At 39.3% G+C, this 12,240-nt stretch overlaps 1 protein-coding gene across 3 annotated transcripts in view; it reads left to right on the top strand.

Annotated features, from left to right (window-relative positions):
- Positions 1-1,360, top strand: part of SPATA16 (spermatogenesis associated 16) — a 98,857-nt gene extending 97,497 nt beyond the window's left edge. For 2 of the 3 annotated variants that reach the window (XM_062603036.1, XM_062603033.1), the window contains one exon: positions 1,031-1,360. In XM_062603036.1, coding sequence (XP_062459020.1) covers positions 1,031-1,222 — 192 coding nt within the window. In that variant the 3' untranslated portion in view covers positions 1,223-1,360. The remainder of the gene's footprint in view (positions 1-1,030) is intronic. The other variant, XM_062603037.1, reaches the window with a different exon arrangement.
- Positions 1,361-12,240: the final 10,880 nt, after the last annotated feature.

Below are 12,240 nucleotides of genomic sequence, written 5' to 3'. Positions count from 1 at the left end.
AGGGCTGAGGAGCACTTCAATAACAGATCAGTATATGAATAAGTACAATAGGAAGCCACACTTGGGCTAATTCTCAGTTTGGTGTTGTGCCTAAAGAAGCAATGCTCCACTGAATGCGTGTCAGGTTATGGAGTCAAACTTTTTTTTTTTTTTTAAGATTTTAGTTTAAAATGCAATTGGAAGATTGATTCTTTAGATCTTCACATTAAAAAAGGCTTAGGTATTGAGTATAACTCAGTGTGAATAGATATGATGCTCGTCTTCACCTTACAGAAATACCGCCTATCGTAAAAGCTGACAAAGGTTATGAATAAAGGTAAGATATAGCGGGGGAGATAGCCATAAAATTGCAAATGCCTGGTATTTACAGAATACCTGTACACAGTACTATTAATCTATAGTTTTGGTTGTTTTGAAATCATCTCTGCAAGGAAGATGTGTCTATCTGAATGTAGTCCTTATTAGAATAATTGCATTCTTATTTGGGGAGCACACTGAGGTCATCTATTCTTTTACTGTATTCTCTAGTGTACTATATTCATGGGAAAACATATTTATTCAGAACTTCATTTTGATATAATAGAAAAATAGTTCTTGCCACAGCAATGTGGAATACTCATTTTTCTCCATGTGTTGATTTTGGCATATAAATGCCAGAAGCCTCTGTTCTCTTTCCTTATCAAGAAAAACTTGCCTGAGATTAATTTCCTCATCATCCTTTCCTTTTAAAGTGACTGTTTTTCAATGCCATTTAAAAACAGAGTTGTGATAAATTCCTGTTTTCAATGTGCACATTTCAATGAAAGAGTCTATTCCACAGCAGTAAAGGAATTGAATCCAAATAGAAAGGGACTAAAAAAATGCATTATGAAATCAGGTGCTGTTACTCCAGCCAATTCTATGAGAGGTGCCTTCATGTATTTTTCTTTCTAATGACAATTAGTTTTGAAATAAACCAGTTAGAAAAGCTTTTAAAAATTTTATAGAGGGGAAAGGACATGCTTTTGACACCACTTCTTTATAATTTCAGATTGGACTAATTGAAGACTACTTATATCAAGCAGAAGACAATTACTTAGAGAACAAAAGTCGGAGAATAGCTAAGATGGAAGAAATGAAGAGAACCCAAAGTACACAGCAACATTATAGGAACTACAGAACCATCCCTTACAAGCCCAAAAGTCATGGCCACACAGCAAACAAGAATATTACCTGTAAATAACTGACAGATGGGTCAGCAAAAGCCACCTTTCCAATTAATGAGTCTTCCCCTGACTATGGAGTGTCTTCAGCAAAATACCCCTGGACTTCATTAGTCTTTACTGGTAGGAATAAATCTCTCTGAAAGGCTTGTTTTAAATTGTCTTGTTTATTTAAATGGCAACACCCCACAAAGAAGTGGCCTGTATTGTATTTTCTGTTCTAAGAATATTCTGCATCCAAACTCCGTAAGTTGCTGCTGCCCAAGCAGCACTGAAAAACCAGGGTTCCCCCATCCTCAGCTAAGAAGATTCAGCCCCACACTGCCTTCTTCCCAGGTTAATGCTTTACACCGATACAGTACTATCTATAGGTGAAAAGCGGCATTCTGCACCTTTCAGCTGTGGCAACTGCAAGGGGAAGAAACACAACACTGAAAAGAGAAAGGAAAAAGAAACGGGGCCGAGCTGTTGTGCCATGGTTAAGAACGTGAAGTCCTCTCTCATCTGAGCCCTTATGATGATTTTTTATCCCCTGCATTAGATGGTAATTGGTTGTTTGTTTTTTTTTTAAAAAAAAACACCAAAACACTCCAGGGAAGAGAAGAACCGCACCTCCCTCCTTCAGGGCAAATCTCTTGCTTAAGGATCAGCCACACGTCTTGCACTCCCACAGCAGCAGTCTGTAGTATAGGCACATCTTACATCACTTTGGTCTTCAAGGGATGACAGGATCCCAAATCCCCTGAGACCTGTCATCAGTGAGCAAAGCAACACACCTGCTTTTCAACAGAGATCACCTTATCAGATGATGTTTGACAGGCATCCCAGCTGATGTGTGCAGCCTCTTCTAAGACTGGCATTTCCTTTATGTTCACTCTGTTTACTTTGTAAGTAAAGAACCTCATTCTATAAAACCAGTATTCAGTTCATTTTCCTCATTCAGGGTGATTTTAAAAACAAAAAGATTGAAAGAAAGGGAAAATCCAGCCCCCAGCCCTAAGATTTAATTAAAAATCCAGGACCTCAAAGGTATTTAGCACTCAATTCCCGCTACTTATTTATTGCAGATAGGAGTCTAAATCCTACAGATTTTTAGCTGCTCAAGACCATCCTTCCTAGGCTCTCATAAAAGATTTCTGAAAAGCTAAGAAAGAACTGGTAAAAGCTTTGATGGTTCTTTGTTCATTGTTAACAGAGTAAGCATGAAGAAATCTTTTTGAGAGAATCTGAGCCAGCCTGAGCTCCTTAAACATGTGGGACAGGAAAACAAAGAATTATTGCCCTTTAGAGATGGAATTATTTTGCTAGGGAGTTGGTTTTGTCAGATGAAGTTTTATGACATGTAGTGGCAATCATCCATCTTCGATGAGCAGACACACACTAAATCAGAAAGACTGCTCTCCATGGATCATCAAGTCACAGTTAACACACAGCTTGGTAAATCATGAAGGTCTTAACTAAATGCTCTTAATATGATGCAAGCTGGCTTACAATTCTGCAATATTTAATGCAAAATCAGGTATTTTTACCTAGAATGATGAAAAATAATAAAATGCAGTGAAAACAGGTGATATTGAGGAACAAAAAAGCAACATTGCCAGTGAAAAACTGTTGTCTGTGCAACAAGTTGAGCTAAGCACACCAAGAAAGATGTACCAGTCTCATCGTGGAGTTTTCAAGAAACCCTGATCCAAGACAAGATGTGACATTTCACTTTTCAGTTTTCAAGTAGGGCAGAAAACCTGTCTTATGATGTAGATCAGTGAGAGAGAGAGAGGCCATAGCCCATATCAATCTGTAAGGTGTCAGAAACATCTAGGACAACACTTTGCTACAGTGCCCTTTTACCTCCAGAAAGCCACAGCCTAAAGTAGTTGTAAGGAGATGAATTCAGCTATGAAACAACACAAAACAAACATTCAAGGAGCCTCTGTCACAGAGAAGGTTATTGCTGTTTTCCAGAAATACCCATCTGTGATGCATAGGGCCAGGTCCAAACCTACACAGTATTTTATTCATGACTCTCTGAGAGTCAACATTACTCTGCTCAAGGCCAGATTGGACAGGCCCTTGAGCAACCTAGTCTAGCTGAGAGGGTCCCTGCTCATGGCAGGGGGATTGGAACTAGATGCCCTTTAAGGTCCTCTCCAACCCAGGCCATTGCGTGATTCTATGAATATACTACATTTTGGCTGCACAGTGGTGAAGAAGGGCAGGGTGAATTTCTGATGCTTGCTGCATACAGTATAGATCCTAAAGCATGAGATTCACTAGGATTACCTACAAAACTAAAATACATAATAATAATTAACTTGCCTTTTGAAGATATGGCAGACTGCATTACAATGATTCTATGGCCTCTCAGCTGGCGATTTCTATAGCAGGATGACATATAACACTGCTCCTCTCATTCAGGAAATACTATTACAAGTTGGATTTCATTCTTCATCCCCTTTTTTTATTAAGAGCACATGAAAAACAGTCTGGCCCATGGTTGTTGTGGCTCTTTTGCTCCTGTACACAAGGACACATGAGACCACTTCCCAAGAGTTCCACTTTCAGGTCACTTCTCTTTCAAAGACTTGTTTCCAAATGAATGACAGGGGGTTGTTTCCCTCCATCTCAGATTTTTTTTTGTCACAAAAATGATTTATCTGTTGACAGCTAGGTTCACTGGCCCCAGGCAACTGATGCCAGTTGAAACCACTCAATGAAAAGCACAGAACACTATGGCAATTTCAAGAAAGGTGGGTGGGGGAAAAGAAGAATACTGCCTTGTAATTCTTCTGCTTGCTGCTGCAATTCTTGATTCCTTGTAAATGCCAGAATTTCCGTACTAAGTCCTGGAAGGGACAATGAGCACACAAAGAGTCAGCTCCTTCAGGTGTTAGGTGTATGTTTGCTGTTGAATTACAACACTAATTACAACTCAGAAAAGGTAGACCAGAGAGCGGCTGGTCTTAAAAAACATTTTTCACTTTCACTATTTGTGAAGTCTCTCCTGTCAAAGGCACATGGTAAAAACACCTGACAAATTCAGTGATGAAGAATGGTTCCACAGCTAAAGTATCAATTAAATTAAACACATCACCAGAGGAAGATGATGAGATACACTTGTGACATCCAGTGGTAAGGATTAAATCAGTAGCCTGCTGTTGCTAATCTCATTCTGTACTCAATGAGAGGGACCGTACTCAGAAAGTAATTGGGAGCACCTGAGTCATGGTCCTACCTCTGCAAGTATCTCTGTCTACCTCTGTTTCACACCAAAGGTGAAGGAGAAAAGAACAGTTACATCAAGTTTTCCTTCAAATTTGACTATACAGATTGCAAACTCCTGAGAACAAGGACTGTCTTACAGTCCATTCCAGATGCCTTCTTAGGAATTAGCATATTAATACTTCTTAAGAAAACACCATTTAAAAAGGAGTCTCATATTAAGAAATCTATAAACTAATCATGAGCTTATTAACACAGAAGACATATGTGGGATATTAGGCACCACAGTATTCCCAAAATGAAGTCCATGGCTAAAATTAGAATAATCTATATACGTGTACACTGCATTCTGCTTCCAACCCAGCTGAGAAGTCTTACAAATGTAAGCTATTGCTTATTCAGTGGCTAGATGTGGTCACAAATCTTTAATCTCAAAAACCAGAACAACAGCAAGTGCCAGTTTTACATTTTTCCATTTGAACCACAATCATTTTCACAAGAGCCAATTTCACATTGGGCTCTTTCTTGTAATTCATCACAAGAAGGCATGAGATCTAAGACACCTTAGCAAGGCATATCTATGAATAATACAGTGCATTACTTCAAGCTTTTCAGTTTGCTTTGTAGTGTGATTGGCCAACCATTCCTGTCTTCTGTTGACCACCCCGTTAACCTGGAGGAGAAGGTGGGATGGACAGACAATTAGTCAGAAGCATACTAAAAAGGTTAACACTGGAAGGCACAGCCCTGGCTTTCTTGAGCTTTGATGTATAATAAGATTCTGCAATCTCTTTCTTCTTTCAAATTATGCAGGGAATAAAAAATAAATCGCACAAAATGAACTTTGTTTTCATTTCAGATTATAATCATGTCATTCCTATCAGATGTCACACTTGAATGATTTTAGTTTATGCATAAATAAACTGAGAAGAATGTTTATTTTTACCCCTCTCAATATGGAGAATATTGAGTTGGAGTGGTGAACTTTTCCTTTGAAGCTGGTCATTCGTGAGTAAAGGAAGATGGGTGAAAGTGGAGGCAAAAAAGCTCCATACGGCAGTCACCTTTAAAAAGGTCACACTTGCTACACTAACTACATGAGCTGAGTCATTCCAGACATTTCCTAGTCAGAGAGAGGAAATGGGGGAAGTTTTCATCCTGTGGGCTGTCAGCTGCAGAAAGCTTTATCTCCATATCCACCAAGAATACCAGGGCAAGAAGCTCTCACATGTCTCAGGCACACACAGAAAATGAGGCACGGTAGGTTTTGGTGGAGGTTCAGAAGTGCCTCTATGTTTCCAGACATCTTCATAAAATATTCTAGATTTCTTTTTTGAAAGATGACACTGTCATGAATGACGCAAAGTTATATTGGCAATTACCAGAAAATGTTTCCTGAAGCCTTGTAGTTAAAAGACCCAACTTCCTTTGCTTGTAAAGATTTTCTAAACATTATTCTGGTGTTTCAGTTACAATGACATGGGATAGGGCTTTTTTTTTAGATGTGCCATATCCTTGTCTTTGTACGAATGTGTTTCTCTGAGTTGCTATTAATAGCAATGATATTGAATACTTCAGATGGAAGAAGTGGGGGAAAAAAGAAAGGGAACTTTCTGCTACCCATTAGAACACCAAATTTTACATTTATTACAAGTATTGACCCCAGTAATGCAGAATCTTTCTTATTATATCACAGTAATAATATAATCTCTATTTTGCTTAAGGTGATATTCAGACAGGAAGAATTACTAACAAAGAAAAGATAAAGCTTTAAATTATAAAAATGACTTCATGGTTTCTCTCTGTAATACATTTTAAGTCCAGAAGGGACCATTAAGATCACCTGTATGCCAAGGATTTTTACCCTGTGCTTTTTGATATATGGGATCCCAAGTAACACACCATTTCTTTTGACCCTTGCTCTTGAGCATTATCTCTGATGGATTTTTACAAACTATGCATTTGAAATATTCACACGCTTAGAGGCATGCTCACAAATTGAAATTGGTTAGAAAAGCATAATTTCAGAGGAGCAGTCAAACTTTTTAGCGCAAAAGTTTTGCTGTGGCTTTGTAACAATTTCAGTGAAATCAGCATGAAGAAAAGTTAATCAGGCTGCAATATCTTTTAATGTTGATTTAAAAAATCTGTAGCAATTTTCATGATCTCTTATTCTTGATTTAAAGTTTGGAATTGAACTGAATGTTTCTGAGCATTTAGTGACCAAAGTTATAGCAGTTACACCATTTACCAGCTGTCCATAACTCTAACCCATTAATGTCCCATTAAGCACTAGACGGACACCATCATCATCATGAGAACTCCAGCCCCAACAGCTTGTTTCTATGGATCACTATCACAAATTAAAATATATAATGAATTAGAAGAGCAGTATTCCTGTCAAGAACCAGATTAAATTCTGGGTATGTTGAATAGAAGAGGCAAATGAAGCGAAAGAAAAAGACAGACAATCCATTCCTGCTTCTGTTCTATTGTCTAGGTGACCTAGGGAGTGCCTATGGCACAGAATGAATTGTCCCCTCCAGAGATAAAGGACTAAACATCTTTTTGTTCTTTGCGTTCACTGAGTGAGGGCTGAGGCAATCTGTAAGAGAATGAGAGTGCCAGGAAACATGCAGAGTTCTGCTGCTGTTGTGGTTTAACCCCAGCTGGCAACTAAGCCCTCCACAGCTGCTCACTCGCTTCTCCCCGGTGGGATAAGGGGTAGAATCAGAGTGGGTGAGAAAACTTGTGAGCTGAGGTAAAGACAGTTTAATAGGTAAAGAAAAAGCCACGCACAAGCAAAGCAAACCAAGGAATTCATTCATCATTTCCCATGGGCAGGCAGGCGTTCAGTCATTCCCAGGAAAGCAGGGCTCCATCACACCTAATGGTTACTTTGGAAGACAACATCACTCCAAACATCCCCATCGCCGCCTTCCTCCTTCTTCCCCAGCTTTACATGCTGAGCATGACATCATATGGTATGGAATATACCTTGGGTCAGTTGTCCCAGCTGTGTCCCCTCCCAGATCCTTGTGCACCCCCAGCCTGCTCTTTGGTAAGGGGGTGTGAGGAGCAGAAAAGACCTTGACTGTGTAAGCACCGCTCAGCAGTAATTAAAACATCCCTGAATAATCAGCACTGCTTCAGCACAAGTCCAAAGCATTGTTACCAGGTACCAGAAAACTAACCAGCACAGCTGCCTTGAATAGTTTCTCCCCAATTCCTCCCTTATAAGCAACACAGCAGTAACTTTATTTTTTAAATGTATTTATCCACTGCTGTTGGTAAACGTGCCCTGAGAATTTTTGTTTTCCAGAGGGATGAGACCATCAGCTGTTACATATCGACAAACAAGCAGTGAGAAAGCTTTTTTTTGTGTGTGTAAGATATGGAGCGTCACTCCTTGTGGAGGTAAAAGCTGGAGGTGCATAAAACCAGATTTGCCATTTAATTAGTAATCAGCAATGACCTGTCAGTCAGAGTTACTGTAAGTCATGAAATGTTAAGTCAAAGCAAAAATGGCAAGTAATTAGACTGTATCCATTAGAGCTTCACTAGCACTCACTCATACATATAGGGTTTCAATCTTAGGAAGAAATGGAAGTGTGAAACTCCTTATTATATTCAGCTTTTTAATTAGCATCAGTGCTGATTTGTCAGCCATACCAACCCTAATGCACAAGCCATTAAAACACAGGAAAAAAAAGTACGTTTTCAAAATAGTTTATGCTTAGTTTTACATTCCCTCTAGGCCAAAACATTGGAGAAAATACTGAAATACCATCTTTGCCATCACAGGGCAGCAGAAAGCATGTAGAGGCTTACAATCCAACAAAGCCAAAGAATTACTGTCTGGCTAAAGACTGAAGTTGAGTTTGTGAGAGAGAGATAGTGTCTCCACACTACCTAACAAATAAATATTACCATTTTAATTGTATATGAAACAAAATCTCTAAGAGCATAGGTAAGACAATTTATATCCCAGTCAATCCCATTTTAGAGAATCCATTGATAAATTGACAGCATTCCTACCAGACTGCTGAATGAAGGAGGTGGTTGAACAGAAGTGCAAAAAGCCATCCTTTACTTGATCTTCCCAGATACCTGAGCTAGTGAAGCAGAATGCAGAATGCAGCCTGCTTCTGGTCTTCAGTAGGTGCAAGATCCCCTCCAGATAGGAGGAACTCTGCAGTACTCCCGGTAAACTGAATAGCAAAGCTGGGCTTTCCAGCCTTAGGCCAATGGCCACACCTTTCTTCCTCAGTCCTCAAAGACACTGACATGCTAGAGGTAGAGGGGAAACAAGGACTACAGATGTTCTCTTTTTACCCATATTAATATAAATATCAGAACTTTGATTGCTTAATTTCACCAGTAACCAACACCAGGCTTCACTATGCGAAGTAAAAAAATCACTCATCTCTTTGTAAGTACTTTTTTTTTCACTATTTCATACATATATATTTATAGATATAACAGCTTACTTCAACAGTTAGGGGGTAGGTCCCACTGTAGCCAGGCTCTATACTTACAGTGCCAGTACATGGATCAGCTGATAAAGGCACCAAAACAGCTTAAACTAATTACAATTTGCAGGTAGAGTGGCAATTGCACTTCTAACTGCCTAAATTAGGCATACAAATGCATGGTTGCATTTGTTAGAGGCTGACAGAATACTTTGTGCCAGCTGAAAATTCAGCCCTGAATAATGGTAATGTTCTTATCTAAAAATGACTTTTGTTTGCCTAACATCTGACAGTGTAACATCTATCTCACTACATGTTTAATTAGTTTGTTTTCGTTGTGTTCTCCCTTCTATTTTAGCTTTCATTACTGACGGGAGAGAGCAGGTTTCTGGCTCTGCACTTAAAACTGGTCCCAAGGCAAAGAACATGGCACCAATTCACCCTTGCAATGTCAGCTGTATAGAGCACTAAGCCAACATTCTAAGCTCCCTACAGCTTTTGTGTTTTTAAAGTACCTTCTAGCTAGCCCCTGTTTTGTCTCTGATGGCTGGCTTTCAGATGTTGTAAACATCCATCTCACTGTGGAGTTTTCAGTTCCTATTTTTGAAACAGCAACTATTTTTTCTGCAAAATACAGGTCAAGCCATCCTGTTGAATCTACAACAGATTCACAGTCAGGTGCTCTCCAGCAGCTATAATCTCTCCACCTTTTCTTTTCAAACAAAAACTTTTAAAAGGTTAATCATTTTAGACCATAAATGCTCTAATAGCTTGCTGTGACTGTGTGTTTATGAATTCTAGGTGTAGGTTTGTGAATGGCAGCACCGCTCAAGCCCAGACTGAGCTACGTAAGGAAGTTCACATGATTCAGATATCAACAAAAGAAGAGTTCAGCTCCAACCTGTGTTTCAGACTTCCTACGGTCTCTTGGCCAGCTGCAGGCTTCTTTAACATCTCAGTGGGGATTCTTCCATTATTTTTAAGCAAGCAAGCAAACCATTCCTTCCTCATGTATCAGCCTGCCTCAGCACAAGCTTCAGTCTACGTATCCCCTGCAAACTACCATCCAATAGCTATACAAGCTCCTTACACACTTTAGAGTATAAACTTCTGAGCACTATTACATATTTCAACTAATAAAAAAAGATAGGTTGGTACCACAATACATAATTTTCTCCAAATGTTGAAGGGCGTATTTAAACTACATCACAATGCACTTACAACACTAATTCCTACTCAGGAATTTTCTTCTTGGAGCATTACTACCTAGAACCACAAGATACATATGGCTAACAAGAGAAGCAGGCAAGCACACTGCTAGAAAACTGCATTCTCCTTGAAAGTATGGATCAGAACAGTGAGACATCCCCACCTAACACCCATCTAAAGGAAGACCCTTCCCTGTTTTTTAACTTTTAGAAGCACCAGTTTAAGACAATGGTTAAGAGTAAGGATTCTTGTGGCAAAGAACCTAAGCTCATTGAGCTATATGATTTTGTACAGCCTACAAGAAGGTTGTCTTTTAAACAATGATTTTTTTTCGACCTGCTCTTTGGAGAGTTCCAGTATTTCTGAATGAAAACAACCCTTTTGTATGCCAAACGTGTGCTGGCTCACTCTTCAGCACAGCGTTAAGCGAATGAGATCTAAGTTAGAAAGAAGAAAAGTACCTTTTACCCCAAAGTTTGTTCCTTAAATCGTTGCAGGATCATAGAATGGTTTGGGTTGAAAGGGACCTTAAAACTCATCTAGTTTCAGCCCATGGAACAGGGACACCTTTCCACTAGACCAGGTTGCTCAAACCCCCATCAAACCTGGCCTTCCAGGAATGGGGCAGCCACAGCTTCTCTGGGCAACCTGCTCAGCCTCATGACCCTCACAGTGAAGAACTTCCTTACATCTTATTATCTCCCCTCTTTCAGTTTAAAGACGTTCCTCCTTGTACTATCACCACATGCCCTTGTAAAAAGCACCTCTCCAGCTTTCTTACAGGCCTCTTTAGGTGCTGGAAGGCTGTTTTAAGGTCTCCCTAGAGTATTCTCCTCTCCAGGCTGAACAAGGCCAGCTTTCTCAGCCTGTCGCCATAGGCTTGTAACACTGTCATGCAAGACACTGCCTTATTGAATGGGTGAGATGATTCCTAGTATTTTCTGCAGTATCCAAAAGACTTGTTACTAGCTTTAGTTAATTAAATTAAGAACTGCCATTAAGTTATCAAATCAGCACATCAGTGTAACTACTACCTATTAGCTTGTTATTTTTAACCCCAAATCTGTTTTCCCTTCTATCTCACCAAAAAAAAAAAAAAAGCAGTCAATATCTACAAAGCAGTAAAGGGCTTTGGTACAATCTAACAACACACAGTGCTGGTGCATCAACTCTCCAGTTTGGGAGAGAGCGTACCTTCAGTGAGCTGCTGCTACAGAACATTGCCTTAGAGCATCATCAAAGAGCAGTAAAGAAAGTAACGACCATTTTCCATTTTACATCATCTCATTTGATTACACGAGGATGGAGCTGCTACTTTTCTCTTAGTCCTAGGATAAGATTTTTTTTAAACTGTGCACTTTTTAATAAAAATAGGGGCCTGATGGTGAAACTTAACATCACAAGTTAAGATAATAATGCACGCAGAATGCAGGAGACTTAAGTCACACTGGAGGCAGACAGTCTTCCCTTCTTTTCCTTCAAGTGTTATCAAGACTGAGCAGAATGAGTTCCTCCATTAGAAAGTTACATGCACCAAACGACAAGCAGTAGGATGCAGCCCTCTGAGCAATCATTTTCTGTTCATTTAGCAAAGCTGCGCAGCACTGGTAATGCCAAGACTAGGCAATACAGTAAGCAGAAGTTCAACTGGTTTTGAGTGCAGGTAAACTGTGTAGAAGCTAAATACAAATAATTTGGAAATCCAAGAAAAGACTGATATTATTATAAGTTTCTACGGAGGTTATCAGGTTGGAGATGCCCATCCAAAAAATAATCATGAGAACCCCAAAAGTTGTTGATTTTTTTTAGCAGTATTTATTGAATAGTTTATTTCCTATAGCCACTTTATTGTGTGTCAGTGTGTACTTAGGTCAGATGTTTCTTTTGAATACGTAAGAGCACAAAAGCCCCCTGGATATAGCTATCCAGGGGAAGATGGGAAAATAGTGAATATATTAAAAAGAAAAAAAAAAAGTTTGATTCTGGCAGATTCAGGCTTACCACGTTGCATACTTCATTCATAATAGTTACATAGATAATCAGAGTACGTTTGTAGGCTGGAGCCCAACACAACTCTTTATGTAAAAAGACAAAGTAGACTCTCATAAAAGCCTCGTTTAGCAAAGCCATAAGCAGTA

This window comes from Pezoporus occidentalis, unplaced genomic scaffold (assembly GCF_034315485.1).
Source record: "Pezoporus occidentalis ecotype Australia unplaced genomic scaffold, CSIRO_AGI_Poc_V1 ctg8, whole genome shotgun sequence".
In the NCBI taxonomy this organism is placed as follows: Eukaryota; Metazoa; Chordata; class Aves; order Psittaciformes; family Psittacidae; genus Pezoporus; species Pezoporus occidentalis.
Note: the sequence above shows the minus strand (reverse complement) of the source record. Positions and strands in the feature narration are given on the sequence as shown.